General features: G+C 38.0%; 1 protein-coding gene across 4 annotated transcripts in view; it reads left to right on the top strand.

Annotated features, from left to right (window-relative positions):
* The first annotated feature begins 4,193 nt into the window (after nucleotides 1-4,193).
* Nucleotides 4,194-27,674, top strand: part of LOC103133815 (multiple C2 and transmembrane domain-containing protein 2) — a 51,318-nt gene continuing 27,837 nt past the window's right edge. Inside the window, exons 1-18 of one of the 4 annotated variants that reach the window (XM_007545746.2) lie at nucleotides 4,196-4,298; nucleotides 5,394-5,699; nucleotides 6,208-7,158; nucleotides 8,578-8,637; nucleotides 8,724-8,835; nucleotides 11,088-11,230; nucleotides 11,385-11,461; nucleotides 11,578-11,692; nucleotides 11,779-11,799; nucleotides 15,435-15,608; nucleotides 16,302-16,432; nucleotides 17,227-17,413; nucleotides 17,498-17,591; nucleotides 17,682-17,784; nucleotides 17,880-17,982; nucleotides 18,083-18,184; nucleotides 20,192-20,266; nucleotides 20,510-20,629. In XM_007545746.2, coding sequence (XP_007545808.1) covers nucleotides 6,220-7,158; nucleotides 8,578-8,637; nucleotides 8,724-8,835; nucleotides 11,088-11,230; nucleotides 11,385-11,461; nucleotides 11,578-11,692; nucleotides 11,779-11,799; nucleotides 15,435-15,608; nucleotides 16,302-16,432; nucleotides 17,227-17,413; nucleotides 17,498-17,591; nucleotides 17,682-17,784; nucleotides 17,880-17,982; nucleotides 18,083-18,184; nucleotides 20,192-20,266; nucleotides 20,510-20,629 — 2,556 coding nt within the window. In that variant the 5' untranslated portion in view covers nucleotides 4,196-4,298; nucleotides 5,394-5,699; nucleotides 6,208-6,219. Of the gene's footprint in view, nucleotides 4,299-5,393; nucleotides 5,700-6,207; nucleotides 7,159-8,577; nucleotides 8,638-8,723; nucleotides 8,836-11,087; nucleotides 11,231-11,384; nucleotides 11,462-11,577; nucleotides 11,693-11,778; nucleotides 11,800-15,431; nucleotides 15,609-16,301; nucleotides 16,433-17,226; nucleotides 17,414-17,497; nucleotides 17,592-17,681; nucleotides 17,785-17,879; nucleotides 17,983-18,082; nucleotides 18,185-20,191; nucleotides 20,267-20,509; nucleotides 20,630-27,674 lie in introns of all 4 variants that reach the window. The other 3 variants (XM_007545745.2, XM_007545744.2, XM_016668220.1) reach the window with 3 other exon arrangements.

A 27,674-nucleotide genomic window follows, 5' to 3' on the forward strand; every position in this document is an offset into this window, starting at 1 on the left:
ACAAAAATCTGGAAAGTGTGGCATGTGTTTTCTGCCTCTAGCGACAACTACAACCACACATTTTGGGGTTATGTTATAAACCTTTATCGCTTTCGTCTCGCTTTCATACAACAATTGCCTTTTTTGGCACTCTTTTTTTGCAAGATCAGATTTGTAGTGTGCTCTTGAAGCAGCCATACCAGAGTGGCTGTTTCTCTGATTAATACTCTCCTCCATTGCACCCAGACAAACTCAAAAAGCTGACCTCTGAAGAAAAAGAAGCAAATACAAAAATGAGGCCACACTTTATACTGTTTAACTTGTAAAAATTACACGAAATGCCAATAAAATCCACTGCAGTTTGTGGTTGTAATGTGACAAACTTTGAAAAAGTTCAACTGACTGCTTTTGCGAGACACTTTATGACACATAAATATACACCATAGTGTTTAATTACCCTTTTTGTGATCCAGTTTAACACAGCAGAGGAAAATAGCAATAATAAATGACTTCAACAGAAATCAGCCTGTCTTGGCAGCACCGCCTCATAGTTGAGCACATTTTTTAGCACTTGATGGCATATCAGGGAATTTTGTAGTTGCTCTACCAATATGCACAGTTAGGAAATGCCTTATTCCAAAGAGAAATTGCACCACATTTGTTCTCACTCCTGTACGGAAAAGACAACGCAGACATCATCTGGGCGGGAGCAGATCCCGCCCCTCTTCACTGCAAACTCACACAAGATATTGCATGGTGAATGCACGGTGATACAATTCGCTCTGTTCGTCCTCGTCCAAATTGTGCATAACTGATGAATGTGAAAGGAAAGGGTAATCGATGAACCTCTGGAGAGGACTTTCTTCACTTTGCTGTGCAAGAGCACACCGCTTCGCTTCATGGCTTTTATAAACAGAACTAAGTGTTTGGTAAGTGTCTGTAGTTAATAGTTCACGTAACTAAAGGAGCTGTTTTCGGTTTGAGTGCTCAGACCGTTTGGCGGCACAAGCTGGACTTTGTTGCCAATAATAAAATTATTTGTTTTAAAATTGAAATAGATTTTAAGTTAATCTGCATTTTTGTTTTCGCTTGAATGTGTTATTTTATTTTCAACATACAATAATTATTCAAGTGAACTTTTTATTGAACAATTAAGATACTATGCTAGATGTTGTTGTACAAAATTTGTATTCTACACAAAAAAGTGCAAATATTGGCTTTTCATGTGTAATTTTTTTTTCTCTCTCTTATTCTGTATAAAATGAAGTAAACAACTCTTTCATAGAATCTGTTCTTCTGTGAAGTCCCAAACAGTATAAACTGTCAACTTTATTAAACACCTCAGTGTATGCTCAGTCTGAACTCTGTCTGCTCATCTTTGTGTACTTGGTTAATGCTGCATTTTCAAAAGTTTAGTCAAAAGACTGTAAGCTTAAAAATGGCCACATTGCAACATGTCTGCAATACAAATAAAATGAGCTTTGGAATAAAGATTAGTTAACAAAATAATAATAGTAATAATAAGTTAATGGATCACTTAAGTGTAATGTAATAAATTTACTTTTCGTGACATCCAAACTATTCCTCAAATTGAATACTCAGAGACAGCAGCAGTTTTAAGTTACATAGGACTTTCTCATAATGACCTGCAATATAAAGGTTTTCTGTAGATGAAACGACAAAAACATAGAAAACCATACAGTAGCCTTTAATGGTAAGATTTGGTATGTTAAATTTTTGCAGACATCTATGTATTTCCGCAAAGTTACCAGAAGGCGGCGCTGTTGTACAATTAAATGTATACGCAGTAGGTCGCTGGCTTCCTGGTTGGGTCACGTAGGTTAGAAAGGAGTTTTTATGCTTGTTTTATTATCTCTTGGACATATTTTTAAGGAACAGTGGTTTGGTTCAATTGCAAGGCAATTTAAAAATACTTAGGAATGTAAAGGATTTTCCAATACCTAAAAACGGGCAAAAAGGGAAACAAATTCAAAACTGAAAGTAAGGAAGAAACTTAAGTTCAGTGATACTGTACTCAATGTTGCACTTAAGATAAACTAGTTAAACAAATGGAACTATGTTTTTCCAAATATGTCACTTTTAAGCAAGTTACATAAGAATTATGACATACATTCTAATCTGGTTAAGATCAAATATGCTGGAAATAATTAAATGAGTTTAAGTTGGCATATCTTACAAATCCTTCCATGAAAACCTGGTCTGAACACATGTACTTGGACATGTCATGGCACAAACAGCTTGGGTGTATCAAAATTGCATTCCACATCTGGGAGGTCCTTTTGTCATGCATGCTACACACCTTGCTAACTGTCACGTCTTGCAGGAATACTGGAAGTAAAATATTCCTGAGTCATTGTTGCACTGAGAAATTTTACTTGTGTTTTTCCAGTAGTGACGATTAAAAGAAGATATTTACTATGGAAAAGAACAATTGCTGCAAAGCAGATCACTTACAGATGTTGGGACAACATTCACCACAACATATAAAAAGAATAATCTGCAGGTTTTTAGTATGTAGGCATGAATTCCTGTCATTTTACATCATGTTGTAAAAGTGTTTATGTCGCCATTCACATTTCTTTTAAATTTTGCATACATTTCTATATTTATGCTCATGGGGAAAATAGTCAACTTTTAGGTCAGGGGTTAAATTTGAATGGGAAATTAGAGTCAGATGTTTTAGAATAGTAAAAATAACTATCAAATGTATGTGGGTGTGCAGGTTTTTTCCATAAAGAACAAGGATATAAAACAGCCCAGAGTACTATTTTTAATCTCAGTTTTTTTTCCTTCCTTGTTAAATAAAGGTAACAAACAACATAGGTTTTTGAGGAATAGTCCAAAATTGGGTTTTCTGAGAGTATTAAGGGAATATAGGACTTCTACAGATGCAGAAATCCTATGTTTGAAGTATGTGCTTAGAAACACTCATAAAAGAGAGAAAAACAATCAAGATTTTTGTGTTTTCATTCCCATTATACCAATCATCAGTTATACAAGAGTCGTTGAAAGGCCAACTACTTGATTGAAGCTAAAATCGGCTTTCTTCCAAATGTCTTGAAAATGAAATGGATCTTACATCCATTGAAATTGTCCGCAAGCTGACATTTATTTTTTGATTGCACCTTCTTCAGATAAAAGTATAAATTGGTATTTAAAACTTTTGTTTACCAACAGATAACATTTTGAAGAGAAAACTGATTTATCAGAAAAAAACACTTATTTTCAATGTGTTAATTAACTTTACTATTTAATAATTGCAAATAATTGATTTTTCCATTGATTTCTCATTGGAGAAATCCATTTTGGCAATGGATTTCTCATTGCCAAAAGTATTTCTACCACAGTATTGAAAATATTTCAGACATTTCACAGACATACTTGCACATACCTATACCTATAGACAACTTAGAATAATCAGTTCATCTAAGTGATGTTTATGGAATGTGGGAGAAAGTCATATTACCCACAGAAAACACATGACAGGGAGAACATGCAGTCTCCATGCGGAAAGGATTGCAAATTATGCCACCACTTTAAAATCTGCCTTTTTTCATATTTCAGATGACTACAGTGATCTTATTGTTAAACTGGGTTTCTGTACACCAGAACCTGAAGGAAACTTTAATCTTGAAGGATTTTTTTTCATCCTCCTCCCAGACTAGTTGCTTGTTATGGCAACTAATAAAACTGAGATTGTAGCAGTTTTGCAAGTTTTGCGAACCAGTCGAGTTTCCCTCTGAAAAAGTTAAAGCTAATGTCACACGACTGACTGAAAATAGGACCAAGTGTACCACCTAGCGGTGACTTGCAGTTTACACATTAAATTAGATTAAAAATGATACAACACAAGGTCTAACATATAAACATTTTTTTTTCTTGCTAAACAATTTTAGATATGCTTTGAAACAATGCTTTAATTTCAGGTAATATTCCATAATAATAATAATAATAATAATAATAATAATAATAATCAAATCAAATAAAAAAACCTAAAATGTGGAGTCGAAGTCAAAGCTACCACATGTAAGCTGATATAAATATACATACCAGCTAAACAGCGAAAGAAATAAACATTAGTAGCATTTTTAATACATAGTCAATCTGTAATCACAAAGGAGATTGGACCTGATCTCGTTCTTCGCGTACAGGACGGAAAATATAAGGTCAAACTCCCCGGGCCACCTGAAAGGTGTTGCCACAAAAACGGAACTGTTACGTCAGAAACCTGAGCAACAGGTAGTTAGCTTGCAGGTGATGCTGGGACGCGATAGTGTTTGACTGACTTGAGAGTACACGTGAGTATTCAGTTCGTGAAAGCCTTTTACGAGTGAAAGCTTTTCTATAAGAAGGCTGGAGTTGGTGTTTTAAAATTTTAAGACGAAAAAAAAAAATAATTGTACGTCTTACATTAGATTTAAAAAAAAAAAGTCTTTACTTCAAGAAATGTCGATACCTGACAGATATTTGTTATTTACAGTAGCTTTTAGTGATCCATTAAGCAAATGATAAATGATATGCTACAAATGTGCGCCCTCTAACCTCCCTGTTCCCCTTGCACGTTGTTTGTGTGCTTCCATGTTCCCCCAAAATGCATAATGTTTTGGCTTCCTGGCCATGAGACCAGCTGTGTTGTGGCTTGGATGAGATCCAGTGTGCATGTGTAGAGCAACCGAGCAAGGTTTTTGGATTGTTTGATTTGTGTGATATGCAGGCCTTGAGGCCACCTGCCATAGGGGATCTTGCCCTGTACCGATACCAAAACCTGCCTTTTAACTAGAAGCCAAGTTGTGGCTCTTTCATGTGGGCCTGATCTCCTTAAGACATCAGCAAATATTGAACAAGTCTCTGCCCAGAATCAAACACATCTGCTGTCATGTTAGTCTCCACCGTTAGAGCAGAGACAAGCAGAGAGGAAGAGAGGAAACAGCAGTGGGTCTGTTGCATTAGCTTCTGTGTGGACACAGAGCTAAAGTTTATACCTAACAAACACAAATGCTCAGTTTTAAGGAGCTTAGGCTAACTGTGTTCCTCAGTAAACAAATGTGAATCTGTGTGAAACGGAGTGCAAGATGAGCTCTGACATTTCATATGCCTCAGTCATGTTGCAGAATCAATCCGAAGTATTTTGGGATTGTTTTTGGACAGTTCTGCTGTAGAATTAGGCTAGATTACAGCATTAAGTATATTTTTAAACACTTGGACCTATAAGAGAATTCAGAGAAGCGTGTTGTATATGCAGCTAAAAGCAGACATGCTCTCATATGTAAATAAACTATCAAGTATACAAATCAACAGATTTACAAAACAGGCTGCTGTACTCTGAGCAAACATTTAACTGTTTTGGTGTCAGTCTAATCTCTTTGTGCATTTGTCTCCATTTACTCAACCAGATACTTTTTGATCTCCTATATCATGAGTCATATGCAGCTCGGTCTATCACGGACAACTCAGACAGACCTCGGCAAGTTTACCAGTGGCACTCTGATTCACTGAAACTAGGACTTGTGTGACTGGTAGTGCTAGTTTCAGCCACTATGGCCTCTCCACCAATCAACAGACGTTGCTTCTGAGACACATCCTGTTGTTCATCATAGTTAGAATGGTTGAGATGTCTGCAGGAAACAAAATTACGAAATAGTAGGAAACTAACTCAGTGCTAACTCTGTCAAGGTGTGTACAAGAGGACGACTGAGCAGGTAAATAAGCTTTTTTTTTGTCTAAATTCGATGGGAGTCACATTTTTGTCTTTGAGTTTGTATGTAGAATGGAGTAGTTCCAACAATCAGTTGTATGAATAATTATAGCTAGTGTGGAACACAAAAACACATGGAAAATACATAATAACGAGACTAATGTAAATTTATTTTAAAAGTCACTCCTTTGAAATGTAGAAGTATTATTTTGAAGATTATCGATAAGCAGCTATATTGACAATTCATATAGTTTCTTACTCATCACTAGTCTAAACCCATAAAGATTTGAAATATGCTTTAGTAAATAATCTACAGCAAATGCACTTTCGTCTTCTTTTGAAATGTGCCTATAACCTTTGCTTTGATGACACAAACACCTTCTGTTATCACTTTTTTGGGGCTTTTAGGAATGTATTTGTTCTCTGTAGTTCTCCGTATCATTCTTTTGTAAACGGTGTCTGAGGGAAACGGATTTCTTTTTCACATTTTTGTTGACTTCCCCACCCCACAGGTGTCACTTAAGATGGAAGGCAAAAAGAAATTTCTGGAGAATTTTCGTCTAAAAACTAAGCTACCCAACATCAAGAAACCACGTAAAAAGCTGCTTGCCAAACAGCCAAGGAACCTGGCCATTCGGCGCAGCATATCAGTGCCAGACCTTACCTCACTTCAAGTCGAAGCGAGCTCTGGAGAAACTGATGCACTGGGTACCCCTTCTGAGGTCATCAACTTTGGCACCTCTCCTGGTCAGAGTGATACAGATTCTGTTGCTAGTGGTTCAGTCAGCGAAGGACCACTTTTTGCAGAGAAACTCAGTCACTCAGTGTCAGACATTCAATACAGGATTCATAACATTAATCTTCCATCAGCAAACAGATTGAGTGCTCCGCCGGCCTATGAGGATGAGGTTTACTTGAAGACCTCGAGCCCAGAGAGCAAAAGGAATGTTCGTATTGAAGGCTTTTCTCCACAAGAGCATAGAAAACCCAAGAAAAACATGCAAAAGTTCACATTCGAACCCATTAAAGAACCAGAAAGCAACCAGGCGGAGAAGGAGAGTGTACCTGAGGAAGAGCCCTATACTCGCAGAAGGATGTCTGATGCTGTTGCAGCCATCCTCAACAGAGCAAACTCAATGGGGGAAGAAAAACGTCTTCACACTGAGAAGAAAACCGTGATGTTCGACACAAAAAAGCCGACGTCAGAAAAGCTGACTATACAAACCAGCCGACCTAACTCATCTACTGATAGGCTGTCCTTAGAGGCTCAATTTGACAATGCAGATGCCTTTTCTTTGTATTCTGCATGTGTCACTCCCAGTGAGGATCAAGTTAACATGCTATGGCCCTCGACCTGGGATGAGGAAGACCTTGAACAAGTATCTTCTTCCTCTCTGCATAGAGAAATGTCCATGGATGACAGTCTTTTGGACTTAGAAAACCCAGATGAGTCTCTGGAGGAGGTTAGTAATATGGCTTTTTTTAATATTCTGTTTTTTTTTTTTTTGTTGTTTTTTTAAATTGTACTACAAATCAAGATAGAGAACTCTTGTTAGCTTAAATGTGAAATTTATACAATAGCTCGCACTAGAAATCATTTTTTATATTGTGATTCACAAATCCAAGACATTCCAACTTGGATGCAGTTATTAATTTCTTTTGAAAAACTTTGGGCACTATTAAGAACACCTAATATTTTGTGAAAAGCATAGTTTTTAATATTGGAATGGTAGTTTGAGCACATTTACTTGAATGTTTGCATAGTTGATCTAACAAGCAAATAGCATGTGTGTCTTTCTTTTTTGCCCATAAAAAGAATTGATGAGAGATGGCATAAAGCCATTCTCAAATGAATTTTAGATTTATTTTAATTCACTTTGTTACTTTGGAAATATGTTTCTTTTTTTCTTTTTTGCCATCAGTCAATCTTTGACATATGAAAAAGCCTCTGTAGGTTTTTGCAATGACCTGCTGAGGTTTCGCTGGGATATAATCTCAACCTTTTATGCTCTTTAACGTTTCTGAAGTACAGTGACAAAACCAGTTACAAACCTGTGTTACAAGTCTGTTACACAATATGGTTTAAATCTCTCTACTGTGTGAACAAAGATTGTTAAAATCTCTTACGCACTGTTGACACTCTATGCCCCTTAAAGCTGCAGATGCGTAACTTTTATCTGCAGCTTTAAGATAAAAGTTAAACAAGCTACATAGGAAGGAAGGAAAAGTGTTTTTTTTTTTACATATTTGTTACATATTTGTTGAAACGGTCACTATATAGTGATAGTATGGTGTGAGACAGATAATCTGTGAAATAATTGGACTCCTCTGCCAGTGCTCCCAGTCCCAACTAGAAACAACCAATCAGAGTCAGGAGGCGGGTCTTATTGCTGTCAATCTCAATCTTGTGAGGCGCTGCTCATCCCTCCCCCCACCTCCTTTTGGTTCAGGTAGCATAGTGCCAGATCTTTCCTCATTTCCAGGTAAAATGAGATAAGGTCAGGCTCAGGCTAGGTAGCACTACCACCGATTACGGAAGATTTTTACTGTGATGGTGAGTTGCTTCTCCAACATTAGCACATTTAGCAGCATTGACTGATAATATTAGGACACTCCTCCTGGCTCTGATTTTTCTTTTTTCTTTTTTTTTCACTTTAGAGGACAATAGCAGCTCAGGGAGGAGAAAGAGATGGATCTTTTTTGCAGATTATCCGTTTCATAACAAAATGTCATGACATGGAGAAAGTTTTAACAAATATGTATGAAAGATATTCTTTATGAAAGTTACATACTGCACCTCTAAGAATTTGTGTATAAACACAAACTACATGCAGAAATTTATGTATTTTTATTAAAAATATTTTTTAATACTTCTAATTCAGAACTCTGCAGAAACTTTTGAATACTGTGATGACTTTGATGACAATAATGCAGAAGGCACTGTGAGTAGTCGCATACAAAAATACTAAAACATCCCAAGCAGCTTCTATGAACAGTCAAGTTAGTTTAACTTTTGGTTTCTCCACAGGACACTTTGTTGCCAGGCACCGATGCGCCAACACCCTCCCGGTTCCAGAGGTACCTCCTAAACATCAACTTAAAATATGGTCGGAATCTGGTCATCAGAAGCAGGCGTGCCGGTAGGTCACCAAGATGACCCTCAAGCGTTCCGGACCCTCCTGCAACCTGCTGAACTTAGAAACGTACATATTTTCAAACTGTTCTTACAGCAATATGGCAGGCTGATGCAGCTGGCTGGAGCTGTTCAAAGACGCCAATCCCATTTTCGGTTAAAGGAATGCAACCCATTGTGTGTTGCCATTGGTAATAGCTAAAGGGTGAGGCCTTAATGAAACATTGCAGGTGAATAAAACCTGCGTAGGTTTGTAATGTTTAAGAACAAAACAATGTAAAATTTCACATTTGGAAAGGGTTAGTGTGATAAGGAAGAATGGGGTGTGTTTTGTGGTTTTGCTTTAATACAACTTTGCTATGAGAATGACAACACACACACACAAAAAAAAAAAAAAACATTAGGAAGTATGCAGTTAGACCAGTATGACAAAAAGCAGACTGTACCAGAGTGGAAACCTGTATGTCAAAAACAAAAACAACAGTTGCAGTAACTCCTCTTTAATTGACTGTTAGAATTAAAAAGGAAAAGATTTTTTCATGAATAGCTTTTATGCATTTATTTATTTTTGAACGGACCAAAAAGTAAAAACACATTCTGGAAATAATTTTTCTGTTTTATTCATTTATTTTGTGATATTTAGTGAAAAAAGGTCACATGTCATGAGAGTTTACATTTAAAGCTCTGCTTTAGCTATAATAGCAGCATGGACATCTCAATAATTTATAGTGTCTGTAAAGTTAATCTAATTCTGTAATTCTGTTCTGGATATATTAAATACTGATGATTACTCCACATTGCTAATGAAAACCTAATGCTCAGAATTAAGTTTCCTTTCTAATCCCTGGGAGAATGCCTTTGTTGTATGACTTATTGTAAGGGATGATGTTTTTCTGTTGGCACCTTTACCTTAAGGAAGAAAAGACAGAGAAAGCTTACATGATAATTTTTACAATAAATTTGATTCCATTCAGAAGATCAGCTTAATGTTTACACTTCAAAACAACAGCTTCCTCTGGTGGCCAAAAACAGAACTACAACAGTACAAGGATTAAAAAAGATGTGTGGTGTCAAACGTGACAATTTGCTGACATATTTTGAGTGTTTGGAGAACTTTCTTTTCTCTAAAAAAAAATTAAATTTGTTTTTAGATGGTGTTAGATTTATTTAATGTTTTAAATGTAATTCCATATCATTTCAAAGCTACATCAGCATCAGTTCATTTGCAATTGAAAGTTTCAGGCTATTCTTCGGTTGATCATCAACCCTGTCGCTGTGGAGTTTTCTCTTTTATTTTTCTAATCCTGTTGGGTAAAAGGAGACCCTCCAAGTCCAGCGTCCTGTGCTAGTTGAGATCTTACACTTCGTGACAAGATGGCACAATGATGATGCAATGCCCATACACGCCCCCTGCCTCTGCACTGTTTGCCCAACAATCAGCACTGTGCCAAAGGGCCACCAATGGCATACATTGTCATTACATATTCTGAAAGGGACCCACACCACCAGCCCCCCACTCCTTGGGGTTTTTGTTCTCCCCTCTTTTTCCTTTCTTCCCCCCATTAATTTCCATCGTCACCATTCTCACTCATGCCAGAGCTTTTTCGCCGTGCTAGCTGCCACATTCTCCTCCTGTCAAGTTGCCTGGAGGTTTCCCTGTCACGGGCTGGCAGGGTGGAGCTGCTGTGGGTCCTGCCTGCCTTTGCGAGATGTTCATTTGGAGTGGGGAGCTGACAGGCCTGACAGCCCATCCCCACAGGGCCTTTGTCATGTGATTCAAGCCTCCCCGCAGGCTCTCTCAAGCACCCCTTTATTCCCCCTCTATACAAATGAAGGCATGGGGCTGGCTTTCATTTTTTTGGCCAATCTGCGTGCAATTGCAGAAACAAAGAAGTCCGATACCCCCACCTCGCTCCCAGACGGACTTTCTTAACAGGCTTGGGAGATTAACACTGGTTGCTTCTAGATTTTGGGGTTCTGGTCGCCTCATGCTGGCGAGTGTTTCTACTCTTTTGACAATTAAACGGCTACTTTCCTGGTTTCGCCATGTGTGGTGTGCACGTCCTGCCCCAAAATGACAGTACCTCACATAATTGTCGTGGGGGAAGGGTGTGTATTGTCCTACACTTAGTGCATATGCATGGTAAAAATACACTCTTTGAAAATGTTTGCATAAAAAATATCCCTTCTAATATTATATGAAAGTTGCACATCCATTTCTCAGTGTGGTGATAATTTTTTTAATGTAATTAATTTCAGGTTCAAGTGATCCATATGTGAAGTTCAAACTTGAAGGGAAGCAATTCTATAAAAGCAAAGTGGTTTACAAGGACCTGAATCCACGATGGAACGAATCCTTCTCTCATCCGCTTCGAGACAGAAACAATGATGTGGAACTTCGGGTAGGCCTTTTTTTTCTTTTTTGTTTTTTTGTTTTTTTTTTGTTTAAACACATGCACGGAGTTACTATAGTAGCCATTATTAACTCAATACAATTTAAACTCAAAACATTTATTTTTCATGAGATGCATTAAATAGATTATAACAATGTTGCAGGTCTATGATAAAAATCTCACAGCTGATGACTTCATGGGTTCAAGCACTATTTCTCTGAAAAACCTTGAGTTGCACAAGTGAGTATTTGATCGATGCATTTCATGTGAATTTCATGATTTAATTCAAAGCAAAAATAAAAAATTCATATATAATATCCTAAGTGAATTATGGTTTTAAATATGTTGTCCTCCAGAACACATGAACTGGAGTTGCATCTTGAGGACCCTAAGAGCAAAGAAGATGACATGGGAGTTATTGTCCTCGAAGTCCGCTTGAATTTCCGAGATGCTACAGTGAAAAGAGGCAATGTATGAATATATCTGGCATTTAAAATGTTTGCAGATTAAATTTTCTTATATGCACTAATGAATGCTTTTTTTTATTATTATTTTAGAGATTTCGGCCAAAAAAGAAGGTAACTACTTTCATACTTCTCATATTTTCTTTTATATTAAAAATGTCCTGAGTATGATTACTGTAGCATTCTTCAAATAAAGCTTTTCTTTTATTGGGAAGTTCTTACCCACAAAAGCACTAGGGGGCAGTAGCTCACTGTGAAATGGTAAAACAAAGAATTATGAGTATATTATGGACCCTGGCTTTTGTGTGTAACCTTGTTTCACCACAGCCAATATAAATGTACATATATTCGTAAGATGTTTAATTAACCTTTAAGCCATGATTATATGGTATTTAAGCAATTAAAAACTGTGGCAAAATCTTGTTCATTTCAGAATATTGCACCTTGAATTTGTCACCGGAATTTTTTGCTAAATATTCCATAGGAGTATTTTGTTTAGCAGTAAACAAAGTTTCATTTCCCCCTCAAGTGGTTTTCAATACACCGCTACTGTAATTAGATTCAGAGTGAAATTGGAGGGTTGCTGCTTGGGACTCGCTCTGCAGCGAGTGGGTTTATCTTCACACCTATGCTGTCACTACATCTGCCACTGTTCAGTCTCTTGATGGTCCAGCAGACAATCTCAATTTGAAATGAGATGACAAAGAAATGAATGCCATTTTCCTTCAATGCTGTAGGTTATCCGCTGCAGATGGTTAAAGATACTCAAAGGGAGGCAGAGATGCGCAGTGGGACTATACACAACGTTCTACCCTTTTAAATCAGACTGCTAATTTAACAATGTAGCAATGCAGTTTTTTTCCCCCTGATTTGTTTTTGAGAAACGTACAGTATCTTATTACACTTAACGCCTATCGTGGTCTTACTGCTCAGCTCCCCCTACGTTGGTACATCGTTTTCTCCCTCTGTGATACCACCACAGAGACCGGGAATGGCAAGTGCCTGAGTAAAACTCTGCTGTGTGATAGTGTTTCAAACAGGAGGGGGCGTGTGGGAGAAGCGGAAAAGCGAAGGGTGGGTGGTGGTGGGCTCGGGCTGTTCGAGGCATGTTGCCAATGTGGGATGCCTTAGATCGGTAGGGCTGATAATTCCCAGGCATGGTGGGCAATAACCCAGATGTTAGAATGTAATATCACAGCTGTGGATGGACAGTGCTGAGGTACCAGCCAAATGGACCTGGGTCTGAGCTCATCATGCTTGTCCCCATGCTGTCCCACCATATGGAAGCAATCGTGCAGCCCTTTTAGGACCAGGAATAGATTCTCTTTAGGGGCCACTTACAGTTAAGTGGAATTGTTTTATTGGCCGCTGAGATAGAAATGTGTCCAAGATAAACACTTGGGATGACTTGGCTGAGGCCTGTTTTATATCGCTCCCTCTACTCCCTCTTGTTCCTCTTCTTTTGAAGGGGCTGATATTTATAGGGCTGTGCTGTGGTATTCCATGTTAATTCAGGTCCCTGAGATATGCTTTGATCCCCTCTGGATTGGGTGGCAATGTGGGTTATGACCCTCTAGCGAAGAGGAGGGGCCTCCCGAGTGGCAGGGGGAGTTGCAGCAAGGCCATTTGAAGCGGCGTCGCCGGGGCAGCCGAAGGAGCGAGGCAATCAAAGAGGCTAGAGCAGATTACGCTCCTGCTCTTTAATTACAGTCAGCTCTACGCAACCTCTGTGCTGTTTGTTTTTACAGCCCTGGCCTATCACCGCACGGCCTCACGGGAACTCCAACATGGAAACATATCAAGGCCTCCTTTCCTCTCTACTTCCTCTGTGGCACATAGCACAAGTGGAGAGTTTGCTGTTATTGTTTTTTTTTTTTATTTCCTTTATCTTTTTAAGTGTCTGAAAACTACTATTTAGTTTTAAATCAGCACTTGAGAAAAATAATGCTTGAATCAAGGTTCCAATTGTCCATATGCAGTTGTTTTTTGCCAATTCCTAATTTAAGGTCTTATATTTCTGCAAAAATGTGTCTTAAATTCAGAGTGAATCTGTGAGCCGAGAGCTCCAGAAATCTGAATCTAAAAAAGTTGAAATTTTGACATGAGAAAGTATATAAGGACCCTGTTGTTAAATTAAGACCGGATATATTGGCCAATGTGCAGTAAACTCTGACGCCGGCCATACATACTGCATGTATGCATAATTTGCTGATGAGAGAGCTGTATGGTTAGCATCATTACTCACTGCTGCCTGCTGTCTCTGCTGCAGTATGCCAAGTGTCCTGCCTCCCCACACTCAGTCTGGGAGCCAGTGATGAGTGGGACTGTCACAGCCAGGGACATCTGGCTGTTCGCTGACGGTCCTCTCTTCCTGCCTTTCCTGGAAACCTCCATGGTGTATGCCTTGCTTGTCAGTAAAGATGTGCTAATGTGCTTCAATAGAGATAGCCCTGTATAATGTAAACCTTTGTCCTACTTTCATGCAGGAAGTTAACACGATAAACTATTAGCCTGAGGAAGTAACATTATTAACATAAATAAATAAAAGAAGCTTTAACTATGCACAAGCACATACACATTTGTTAGTACATCTTATAGAGATGCATAAAACCTTAAAGTAAGCTGTGATGGCCATGGTAGATGATTGATTTTTGCTACCGGTGAACCATTTCTGTCTTCTTGACCAATCGATTTGGATCACAATCCTGCTGAGAAACCAAATTAAAACCAATTTTTGGCTTTGTTGCAGAGGTCACTAAATATTTATTTAAAATCTTCTGCCATTTCAAAGAATTGATGATGCCGCACTTTCTAAGAAGGCTAGCAAGGGAAAGGTGGTCACAGAACCACAGATCATCTTACTTAGGTAATGAGGGGCTTTTCTATATATTCTTCCTCAGTGACATGCCAAATCCACAGAGAGAGTGAGCAATTTCAATCTTAAACCATACAGTTCCAGTTAAAGTTCGAGCTGCACATAGAAAACTCCAAATATTTTATTTTTGTAATGGTTTTGTGATGGTTGGTGGAAAATGACTTGTGGCAGCACTCCCACCATCACCGTATTGATGGTGTTTGCCAAGACTTGGGGAGGCCAAGACGAGCTTTGAAGTTTTAACTTTCTTTGCCATCTTCCTCACTCTGGTAAATATGGACCTTCAAAGAAGCATTCTTAAAGGCTGATGAGTCTGTGATCTTATATGTTTTAGATATGCTGGAATTTTTGAAATGTCTGTTTAAATATTGTTTCTTTTAGGTCTTTTAAGTCTCTCTGCTCACATTTCAACCCTCACATTTGTTCTTGATGTTTTATTTCGGACTAAATGAAAAGTAAAAACTAGTTAATAAATTGCAAAAAAAAAAAAAAATACTTTGTTGTAAATTAGTGATTATTTTAATTTAAGATGATGATTGTGAAATATTCCCATTTTGGCCACTGTACGATTGTACTTGCTTGTTTTCTCTTGATTATTAAAAGGTGAAGCACCAGCATGCTTTCCTGTTTTGTAGTATGAAACTTTTGATAAAACATGTTTACTTTGCAATTTTCTTTCAAGGTACGTAATGCAAGAGTTTATTCTTTGGTTTGATGTTACTAAACCTAAATTGCCAGTCCTTTTTTCTACACTGAATACATTTTCTTAAATTAAAATTTGGAAAATCTTACTCTTACTAGAGTAAGATTGTACTGCAAATAGATATTTACTTTGAGGCTCTTTACACCATGTTCTTCTTTTGTTCTACAGCAGCAGAACCAGGGCCAAACTCCACGGACTAATGACCCATCAAAAAATCAGCTGAAGAGCCAGATGTGGACAGGCGTATTCCAGATTACCCTGGTGGAGGGACTACACATGCCACAGTGTGGTCATGGTGACGTCTACGTCCGCTTCCGCCTTGGGGATCAAAAATACAAAAGCAAGGTTGGCCTTTTTTATCGTTTATTTTTTTTTCTCCCCACATCCACTCCCCCTTTTCCTATTGCTTTCTTAGTCTTTCCGGTTAACTTTTCTTCCAGCTGCTATCTCTCCACTTCCCAGCTTCTCTCTCCCAGCAGGTGCCCGTCAGTGACTCACCTGCACCTTGGCTCACTGGGCCATGGCAGAGGCAGCTCATTAGACCAGGCAGGGCTGCCACTCGCTTCTCACTGTGCTGCAAAGTGCTGGGCTTCTTCGCCTTCATTTACATACCCAGCATACCCTATTCGTCTTACCTGTATTTGTTGGCCTGCCCCCCCGATGATTCTACGGTGCACTTGTCTCGTGTTGTCGTGTCATTTCTTTGTAAACCACTCTGCTTTCCTCTCTGCTTGTTTGTTTGTTGAACAAAGCTGATTCTAATTGGAAGCTGTCAGTGTTTACAATCCCAGAGTGGCAACCGAGGTGTACCCGTACAAGCGCACACAACTCGATACACATACATGCAACACAGCACACCTCTTTTTCTTTTTTTTTTTTCTTGTCTCCTGCTTCGTTCGGATCAGGCTGAACAAAGACTTTATCCCTGTGTCAGAAAGGAGATAACTTGATGTGATAAACCTGTCATTCCATTAAGCATACGTCTGTGTTTTTGTGTTATTGTACATTAGCTAAAAACTGTGTCTTACCATTTTTTAGAACCTTTGCATTCAACCAAATCCCCAGTGGAGAGAGCAGTTTGACTTCAATAAATTTGACGACGTCCTGGAACCTTTACAGGTGGAGGTGTGCGCAAAGAGACGGCGGAAGGGTACAGAATCATGGGGGGTGTGAGTATTTACTTGTTGAAATTGGTAACTTTCCCACATTTGCCGTCTCCAGAATTTTGTTCAGTCTGCAGGCTCTTTAAACCAAAATGCATATCACTATATTTTTAAGACAGAAAACCTACAAATCTCAAAAATGTAAATCATAATAGCATGAATCACAGTCTGTCTTTGCCTTTATGTTGGTTTTTCAGTTCTGATAGTAATAGGTAATGAAGCAGATTTTCTGAAATAAAAAGAGCTTTTTGAGTCCAGCCAGGTAAAAACAAAAGAACTTGAAATCTCTCCGTAGGGTGCTGGTTTGCTAGGTCTACTAGCTACTGCATCACAGGACAAATCACTAAATATTTGAATTAAAGTTTCTGCTGCAGCTTTTACAGTCATTATATTTGTGTTTGGTGACCATTGCGTTGTTACCTGGGCTTAGTATTCCAAACATCATTCTTCATTAACTTTTTGCTGGGATTTCAGCTCACTTTTTGTCTATCACATATTTATTGAAAAAGTGACTGACTACTATACAACATATATCCGTTAATATTTTTTTTATTTTTTTTGCTCTTATAAAGTCCATAATATAGCCAGATTCCAAAATGGATCTGAAATTGCACTTAATTTTGTATTAAGTTCCTATTTTATACGTATAGCTGAAAAAGATGGTGGTATTATACAATAATCATTTTATTATATATTTTGTGACTCATTTGTTTTGAATGTAATCATAACGGTGTGAAAATGGTATCAAAAATTGTCAATTTGACAACCGTAAAACTGACATAAACCTTGTTGTGTTTCAGGTTTGAGATTGACGTATTGAAGTTTCCATTAAATGAAAGAATGGATCACAATTATGTCTTGAACCCCGGAAAAGGCAAGCTGGTCTTCCTGGTCACGCTGAGACCCTGCTGGGGTGTCTCCATCTCTGACGCTGAAAACCCCACCATCGCGAATCAAGATGAGAAAGACGCAGTGGTGGAAAGACTTGTATGTAGCAATATCAAGACCACTAAAATGTTGGCCTTTTTTTTAGTCACCATTTACTTTTTAATTCCAATTTGTTTCTTTCAGAGTTTGAAAAACTCTCACAAGTGTTTACAAGACGTCGGTTTCCTTCAGATCAGCGTGCTAAAAGCAAACGATCTTCCAGCCACAGACATCAACGGTAAAAACCCATTTACTTTTTCATCTGCTGTGTTCTTATTAATTGCCTCTTCTTTACCTTAGACAATAAAACATCTTTTACCATTTGCAGGAAAAAGCAACCCTTTTGTGGTCGTCGAGCTTGGGAACTGCAAACTTCAAACTCGCACTGTTAGCAGGAGCGTCAATCCAGACTGGAACACAATCTTTACATTGTAAGAAAACTTTTCAAATAGATCCTATCACCTTGCATTTTTGTTACTATATTAAAGGTGTGTGTGTGTGTGTGTGTGTTTTTTTTTTTCTAAAGCCCAATAAAGGACATTCATGATGTTGTGGAGGTGACTGTCTTTGACGAAAATGGTGACAAATCCCCAAACTTTTTGGGAAAAGCAGCTATCCCTTTACTGACAGTAAGTTTGTGAATTTTATACATAAAACACTAAATATAAATACAGTCTCAGATACACTTACAAAATGCACACATTAACTCTATTTGTAAATTTCTGAAAGGTTGAGAGCGGTCAGCCGATGTGTCTGTTCTTGAAGAAAGAATGCCTTGAAAAAATTTCCAAAGGGACCATCACACTGGTGCTAGAGGTCATCTATAACAAAGTGAGGATCAAATTGAATGTGTTTGACATGGCATGAATCGGTAACCTTTATAAAAGGTATCCCTCGGTTTTCAGAGGATATGGTTTTAAATGGTCTGCTCCTTAAAGTCTTTTTAATTTAATCAGATTCAAGAGAAAGTCCTGGAGTGACCAGAGTTTTCTCTAACTGTAATGAATGTAGAGTAAGGCAGTACTGGCCCTTTGCCATTTGTTTCTGCACATTGCTGTTCAGCTGACTGAAAGAGGGCAAACACTTTAAACAAGCGACTGGATAAGTTTTTATTTTTCCTGGCTTATGAGGGACAGCTTTGTTGTTTGAAAATATTTCTGATGGCAAAAAGTGCAGACAGTAATCATGCAGAAATGTAAGAAATGTTGTCCATTACTCTTAATATGCAATTCTTTTTGTATATATATATATATATATATATAATATGTAAAACTACAGTTAGCAGATTATGAGCAACATGTTTGGTTAGGAGGAATTACAGGCTGGCCACCACAGCAGACTAATTAGCCACCTTATACTTAATCCACAATCAGGGATCTTTGTCATACTAAGGGAGCACAGGAAGACTACTGTGTATTTGACTCGATTTAGAACGTATCTGTTTTTCAGTGCTATAAAAGAAATATAAAAAAAAGACTTATTAGCAAAACAAATCTACCCCCCCACTGATAACCTAAGCATAAGAAACAAAACAGTCAGAAAGAAACAGCTAGCAAACTCTACATTGCAGTCTACTTGCAGTGTTTCTGATGAATAATCTAAAATTTCCATTAGTTCATTGGTATTTTGGAAGCTGAAAGGAAGACTGATTTATAGTCTAATTGTGGATTCTAAAACTTAAATCCACGGTGTTAAAGTGAAAGGAAAGTGAAATCAAAAGTCTTGGGGACACCTCAACACACACCGACAGCAGCTAGAAATAAAAAGAATGGACCGCCTTACTTGAAGTCCGATTTGTTGCCTTTTCATTTCATGGCATCCACAGGCATATGTGTGGATGTGTTGTTCCAACACCATTTTCTCAGCTTTGACTGTTGAGTCTTGGTGCAAACGGGTGTTCAATCAGTTTAGGGATGAAAGGTGGTGCTTTTCCTTCTGGCACAGGGAATTTGATGTCTCGATGGCCACATTTTGGATTACTACTGAACCAGTTGCTTACACATAGGGCCACTTAAATTAACTTACTGGGTTAAACTCAGTTCCCCTCCACCGAAGATTGGGAGAAAAAAAAACCCTTCAACCTTGCAATAATTTCACATAAACTCTACCACAAAAATGGACCAACTCTTTCCTGCTTCTAGTTTGTTACAAGAACAGTTGTATCGTGATGTAAAACTTTTTTTCTTTTGGGTGTCAAAGAGCATGAGCTAGGTTAGAAAACTAGGATTTTAGTGATAATTATAAATATAAAATGAAAGTACTTTCAGAATAAAACACTAACACAGTCAACATTCCAAACTTAAATTATGGTTATTGATATAACTTGTGGCAGCTTTCTAGATTTCTAAAATTATTGTTTAACTTCAATCATTGGTATTAATGTAAACCATTTTTTTTATTCTCACATGTATGGAAAAACTTTAATATCTCGTTCTCTAAAAAAAATTAAAGATTCCTTTTGCTCTTAAATATTTTTGAACATGTATTGCACTGCTGATGAGTAAACAATTCACTTTGACTATATCTATCCTGCTAGGCCATTTTCAGAAGACAGTTTAGTTAGTTACAATTCACATTTGAGGAGTGTATTCTTAGTTGCATTGTCTTCCATGTATGCATATACAGCAGTAAAAAACAACAACATTTCAAACAAGTAATTGCAAAGTGTTTTAAAACTTTGGCGAAGTACTGTGTCTCTAGAAAATTGCGGTATTTATATTTTTTTGTCATAATGACCCTTGCCTTGTTTGAGATTTCAACAATACATACAGCAATATATACACTGTGGAATAAAGAAAATGTGGTAAACTACTGTATTCATTTTTATTCTGGTCCCAGGTCAGAGCTGGGGTCAAAACCTTCCAACCAAAGGAGGCAAAATTCACAGAGGAAAATTCAAAGTTCAACAAGAAGGTAATCTCCCAGTTTCTTTTTTCTTTTTACTATTATTATTAACAAATTAGGCAAAAAATAGGCAAGACAGTCACATTCCAACTCCCAGACATTTAGGAGGAATTTCTATAAGTGATTATCAGACTAATTTGTTCAATTGTCTTCGATCAATGCAGCTGATTTAAACGCAATTCAAACCCATGGACTTTATGTCCAGAAACAAATGATTCTAACTGTTGTTTTCTTCAAATTATTTTCTTCCAGATCCTGGCCAGAAATATATATCGAGTTCGAAAAATCAGCACAGCAGTTCTGTATACGTTACAGTACATTAAAAGCTGTTTTCAGTGGGAGAGCAGACAACGGAGTATAATAGCCTTTCTGGTAAGTCATTGCCTTATGTTAATGAACTCTCTTCCAGCCTTGGGGCGAGCAAGTTTTGTCCCGTTTCACTGCAGATCGCCGTTAACTCTTTTCATGCGAATGAGATGTCGAGGCAAATCTTTGCTTTAGCCATTTTCTCTGTGCTGGTCTTTTTCCCATGAAAAAAAGAACAGAAAAAAACAGCATTGGTTGTCTTTGTTTTAGCCGTGCGTATGCAATGGATGTGATTTATCCTTTGAATCAAACCCCACTTGGCTTTTCTTCAGTTCTGATGACATTAGAGTATATTTGAAAGGGTGGGGTTTGGGCATTTGTGCATCTGACTTCTTCGCAAAGCCTTCTAACCCAGGGGATGGTGTAAGGAGGATCACAGTCTGAGCTTCCTTTGTTGGAGTAGTGACAGTCTGCCTCTGAGGTTTAAACCTTGTTTAAATGTCTCTGTTTAGCTGTTTTTAATGAGGGTGTGTGATCTTAGGTCCTAAGCTTAAATAATCTGAAAGCACCTAGTGAATCTCCCAGAGCACAGTGCATGTAATGTCATGATTAAGAGTGTACAATTGCCATGAAAGCCCTGCCAGCACTGTGTCAGGGTGAGGAAGCGGTCACAGACAGGGTGTGTGAAGAAACTCTCCTTTTACCGCCTTTCTTCTGTCTACTCCGTCTCAGGATGACATGCAATTCATACCTGGTGTATTCTATAAGCCCTGCTTAGTGATACCGAGGTGCAAATCCCCTCAGGCACCGGCCGGGCTCAGTGTATCACAGCCTTTAGAACAGCACAGCATTACAGACAGACAGGCGGACACACAGACAGGAAGATGGAGAACAATGCGGGCAATTGTGTAAGGATAGAGTGTGGGAGGCAGGCTGCTATCTGGAAAAGAAAGTTGGAGCTCAAAAAGAGGAAGACAGCTCAGAGAGAGTGTGGGGGGGCAGATAGCAGGGGACTCGGAGGCAGACAGGAAGGCTTGGATGCAGGCAGGATTGCAGTCCGGCAGGTGACAGGTCAGCTGGATGGGGCCTTCTTTCTCCACCTATAATTAGATCCTCCGCAGGCAAGGTGTGCGTGCTGTAAAACACTATAATCTCTCATTTCCACTTCCATTCCACCTGCTGTTTTAGGAGTATACCATGCAAATAGAGCTTTTTCAGAGAGAAGGAAAAGACTCAAACGTTGTACCTTTATTCTTATCGATGTAGTGAAGTTGGACTTTAAGTACTTAATTGGCATGTGGCTGTTATTTCTATGAAGGTTTAAAAAGTTATGGTTTCAGATCACAAAAACGCTTCCTCATGCTGTTCTTTAAAGGAGGTACCATAGAAATTGCTGAGATATCCAAAGTTTTTTTTTTTCTCTAATATGAAGTACAGAGTACCTCTTACTCACCTGCCAACATGTCGCTGAACACTGCCTGTCAGCTGTTTGAAAGAAGACCACAAAATTTTTCTCTGTCTGACATGAAAGGCAACTGTAGCATATGGATGAATGAATATATTTTATTAATCCTAGAGGGAAATTTGCATGTTCAGAGATTTAGAAATGTTTCCCATTCTAAAAACTTGGGCAGTCATGACTTGTGTATTCAAGAGGCAAGACCCATCACTGGACCAAAACTAGAACCTAAGCGGTGTTGGCTGTAGAGATTCTTCAAACCTAACAAAGATGTTTCTAACAGTTTGTCCTCATTCATGCTGGAAAACGTCTTCTATGTGCTGATATCATTTTAAAGATGTTAATAAAAGTATACAGAGGTCACTAAAGGTCGCAATATCGCTCCAGCATCCCTAAATCAGTTACCATTAGTGTCAATATTGCTATGTTTGGGCTACCGTTTTCTTTCACTTGTTTTAAACTAATATTGCCCATCTACAAGTGGCACGTTTCTTGTGTAGGAAAACATTTCTGGAGAGTCCAGAGTTGAAACAAGTGTTTCTGAAAATGTCAATTTGCTTTATAGAAATATCTCCCCAAGTGCACTGTGCCTTAAGTTGCTGACCACAGACTCTACTGCAGATAGCTAAGACTCTAATCAACCATCTAATGCAAAATTGTTCTGTTACTTTCTAAAGAGCAGAATAGGAAGAGGGAACGATATTTTTTTGGAATAGGAACTCAAAACTAGTTATAAATTCAGCAGATGTTTTCCGTTTTAGCGAAGCTTTCAGTTAAAATATTTATAACAATAAATAAACCACTCCATGTTCCATTAAGATTTTTAATGGCATGCCAGAAAAACTGCTTGAGTGTCTGATCATTTCTCTGGCTGTATTTAGTGCAGAGGAACACAGCCCTCCTGTCTCCTCACCTGTTGCTGTGCCCTACCATTCAGGTGGCTGAATAAAGGCCATTATGCTTTTTCTTCACTAATAATGTTTTTTCTTCACTAATTAAAAAAAATAAATAAATGTGGCTGTTTGAACTATATCTAAATGTAAAAAAATATAAAAGCAGTGATCACTTATGGTGTGAACACTAAATGAGGACACTCTTATTAATATACTTCCTTAAAAATTTGGAAGTTTTGATTATCACCTCTTTTAAGAAGGTACCACACACACACACACACACACAACTAAATGATTTGATATTCTAACACTTGATGACTACTAAGTTTTAGGGGTAGTTATTGCATGTTTTCTCCATCTGTCAACATAACAATAGTTGCTATTATTTTATGTTAACCTTTTATATCACTGTATCCACAGTGTTGCTTTTCTGTTTTGAATAAAAGCTATTTAACCATTTTATGCATTCATTTTAAAACAATTAGTAGTATTATCACTATGAATGCAAATGAATTGCTTAAACTGTGATACAGTGAAATCAGGGTATTGTTACTATACTAGTGAACTCAGTTCAGTAATATTTCCAGGCTGGTCCATACTGCATAACTACAAACTGCAGTTGAAATGCCGAAAAAGCCAACGAGCGAGGAGTCAGAGTACGCCTTTGTCTGTGATGAGGAGAGCTTTAAGTACTCAAAGTGTCGAAGGTGGCTGGTGAGAGTTGCCCAGATTGAATCTGCTTCAGTTATTCATCAGCCACTCATCGACAGACTAAAAGTTCACTGCGTGAAAAGTTCTTTGACAATTATTTATCATATCCTTGACTAGCAATTGGCATAGTAAAAGATGCAAATCGCATGTAAATATCGCAACAGAACGTATGCTGCCAGCCACGAGACGGCAAGAGCAAGCAACGAGGTCTTGTATGACCATTATTACAAGCCCGGTGCCATGCCACTTTTTCACAGTCGTGCCTCTGCCCACTCCTAGGGCGTCAACCATGTAGTCTCTTCTCCTCCTCCGAATCATCATTTCCAATTAGGATAGTGTTTTGGAGCCATCTAAAGTAGCATGCCACCGTGCGCTCTAATGAAAGTGGCTCCCACTCCTATCTTTACATCTTTAGGCAGTGGTAATAAGGTAACTGATTCAGACATTGACAGATGGCCTCTGCTTGCCTCTCAGATGTGCGTAATTATGCCACCAGTGTCTGCTCTTTTCCACAGTGGCAGGCAGGCAGCGCGGGGCTCCTCGGAGCAGCAAATGCTGCAGTGGTGGGTCTAGCTTTAATATACATTACAATACATTATTAATCATGCAGACTGGCCAATCCTACCTTTCTGTGCTATTGATGTGTGTGTGTGTGTGTGTATATATAATATATATATATACACACCACTGCTGCTATTTTGTTTTTTTTCCCCTCTTGTTCTCACTGGTACTGTGGGATGCTTAGTGCTTTACCAGGAACAAAGCCATTATTTCACGCTGTCCCAGAGGCCAATCTTCTGACCTCATCACAGCATGTATAGCACAGTGCTACCCTGTTTATGCTGATTCTTGTGTGCAGTATGAAATGGTTGTTAGGACGTAAGGCATTTAAATTTTCCATATGGGATCACTGCCGTGGTTTATCTTCAGTTGAAGGGTTTTACATTGAAATGTGAGGATGATTCTCATATGCGAGGCAACAAATAAAAATCAGATAGCTTGATGTTTTATGCTGCTATTATGTGCTTTTGTTTAGCTGTGAAAATATTTGCTGTTTGTGAGTGCAGGGGGTCACTTGATTTAACTGTTTATAGTTGCGTTAAGTTTTTCGTTCGTGAGTTACAGTTCTAAAAAAAATGGTGTCTCTAATTAGCGAATGTAATAAAAAAAACTGCAACAATAAAAAAAAAAACAAACAAAAAAAAAACATTTAAACAAAGTTCTGGCAAATTTTTGTAAACATTTTCATCAGTGAATCCAAATGCAAACAATAAATGGTGCATGTTTTTTCTTCCTTTTCACTTCTTTTCCCCTTGTTTATGCCACAGTAATGAGCTGAAGAGCTACACTTTTCAAGGGTTTTGACAACAGCATGTTTCCTTCTTTGTGAGGGAGAAAAATGTGACAGCTAAAACTCTACATAAAATAACCACCTTTTAGATGTGCTTTTCGCTAAGACTGAGCGAGATAAATGCGCTATACATCAGCAGTGACTGCAGGATGGGGTCACCCAGAGTTCCCTGCTGCACACTGGCTTGCTGCCTGTAGATGGTGCTACAGCACTGCTGGAAACACCAAACTTGAGCCCAATAAAGAGATCAGGTCAGTTACTTCTCCCTAACAGGAGCCATTTGTGGGAACAACTTTGGAGTGAAATCCTCCATTATGTGCACTACAGGAGACACATGTTTCTTCTTCCTTACCCCCCCTAAAAAGATGAAGAACACCTAAAAAAGTGAGTATTAGCCAGCCAAATTAATCTGCCTCAGAACTTGAACAATTTGCCTCAGAACTTGAACAATTTTGATTTTGATGAAGTGAAAAGTGGCTTGAAAAAAAACAAAAAAAAACAGGATCATTTACACTTAAAAGCTGATTTTGAGATTTGCTGTCGTTAGACTGCTTTAAGTATTTAGTCAAAATTAATATTTTAGCATATCTGATACTTCATCTGTCAAGAGTTAGACTAAAAAGAAACCTGCACACCTTCTGTGAGTGTTTCTTTTTGACACTGCCAGGTAGCAAGTGGTTTAGACATCATTTGACAGCCTGTGAAATGCTGATTGCCTCACATCACACACTGTAAAGATGGCATTTGATGAATGTTTGATGCGGCGCAGCTGTAAACACGCCTGGCAGCTGCAGCGGACGCTGAAAGATTTGCCGTCTGCCCAGATGAGGGCAGGACAGGGTCAGATCAGGCTGCAGAGGTCTCGGGAGACCACCTGCGTGGAGTTGGCTGCGGTCGGCTCTATTAGGCAGAACACCGGCCCAGGCCGAGATCAAGGCCGTAATCGGAGTTGTCATAATTGTCCTTGTTAACACCGTCCGTGAAATTGAGATATTTTGTAAGTGTTGGATCTGCGTCTTTGTCATTTGCTGCATTGCAGTATGGCCGAGCCTTTTCGTGAGAACAGCTAGCCTGCGAGTTGTCTCAATGTTTCTGCTTTGCATCTGTTTTCTTTCTGTTTGTAAAAAGTTTGAAGGCCTTAGAGTAGTGGGTTTCTTCAGTCCCTGGGGTGTTATGCTCTCCTTCGTCATGGTAGTTGCACTTTTAACAGGCTCTGCAGTAGGAATGTGTCTAGAAGGGAGGAAAAAATGATGCAGAATTGCTTGTATGTTTTTTCTTCTAGTCAGAAATCTTATGAATTATTTAATGAGAATATGTAAAACCCCATCAAAATTTCCTCTTGATTTAAAACAGTACTATTGTCAGGCTTTCCTCAAATAAATGTAAGTTGAAAGCTCTGGAGGCTGGCTGAATACAGTATATATCCGGGGGACATTTCACTCTATTAGTGGTATTAATAAATAACTGACACAGTTTGACAACTAGAAATGCACTGATCAGATTTGTTGGTCATTTCTAGCTGATACAAATTTCCAAATTTCTTAAAGATCTAAATTAACTATATATATATTTTTTCTTTCCTAGGAAGTATAAAACATAAGAGAAAAGATGTGCTATAGGTATTGTAGGGACATAGAAATTTCCAAACCAACAGAAAATAATGGGATAATATTTCAATGCTTCAAAATATGAACTCTGCAAAATACAAAACAAAATGGATGAAAGACCATATTGATTTCTGGATGGTTTTTTTATATAGAGGTCATAGTTTTCAAAAAAATAAAAAAATAAATGAAAAGTCAAGTTTGAGTATTTTGCAGAACCAAGTTGGTGAACTGTCATGGTAACTTTAAGAAAAAGTACAAAACTTTCACAATTTTTACACAAGGATTTAAAACAAAACATCACCTGATCAAAATGAAAATGTGTCAGTTATTCCTGTCTGTGCTAAAAAATAAGCATGGCCACAATTACTGTAATAACATTGGTATTAATAATACTCATTTTAGTTTAAAGCAGAGAATACCTACACTGAAGCAAAGTTTTACACCTGCTAAATTTAGAAGTAGTTTTGAATATTGTGCAGAATATTACATGTTTTTGGCACTCTCTTTATAAAATAACAGAGGGAGGATAAGCTGATATTAGCTGGCTACTTAGTCACTTGTAGCTTAGCAACTGCAATTTTAGAACACTGATGAATAACACTACAAACATTTCCAAGCAGCCAAATTCCTCTTTTTCTTTTTCTTTTTTTTTTTTTTGCAAGCAAAGGTAATATGTCGTAACTTTCTTTTAACCCGCTGACGGGCAGTATGCAGCTAAATTTTGAAGTGATGAAGTGTGGCCGCACTACAGCAGGAGAGCAAGAAAAAACGTTGTCACCCCAATGCTAGTTTTGAGATCTTATTGTAAAGGAGTTTAAACCACAGAACATATGATTTGATTTTGAAACCCTAACACAAAACCTTATTATACCTTGAGCAATCAACTCAAAAGCTTTTATTTTTACTTCCTCACAATATGTAGATTATTTCATATTTATTTCATAGTGCTTTTAAACACTGTAAATTGCTTGTGGTGCAATATAACCAAAGCTTAAAAAAATAAAATAAAAAATGAAGTAAACGTGTGGCTTTTTTCTATGTATCTTTTGTATCTTGTTTTGTATTCGGCTTGTTTGAAGCCCGCTTGAAG

The sequence above is a fragment of the Poecilia formosa genome, unplaced genomic scaffold, assembly GCF_000485575.1.
Source record: "Poecilia formosa unplaced genomic scaffold, Poecilia_formosa-5.1.2 Scaffold13, whole genome shotgun sequence".
Lineage (NCBI taxonomy): Eukaryota > Metazoa > Chordata > Actinopteri > Cyprinodontiformes > Poeciliidae > Poecilia > Poecilia formosa.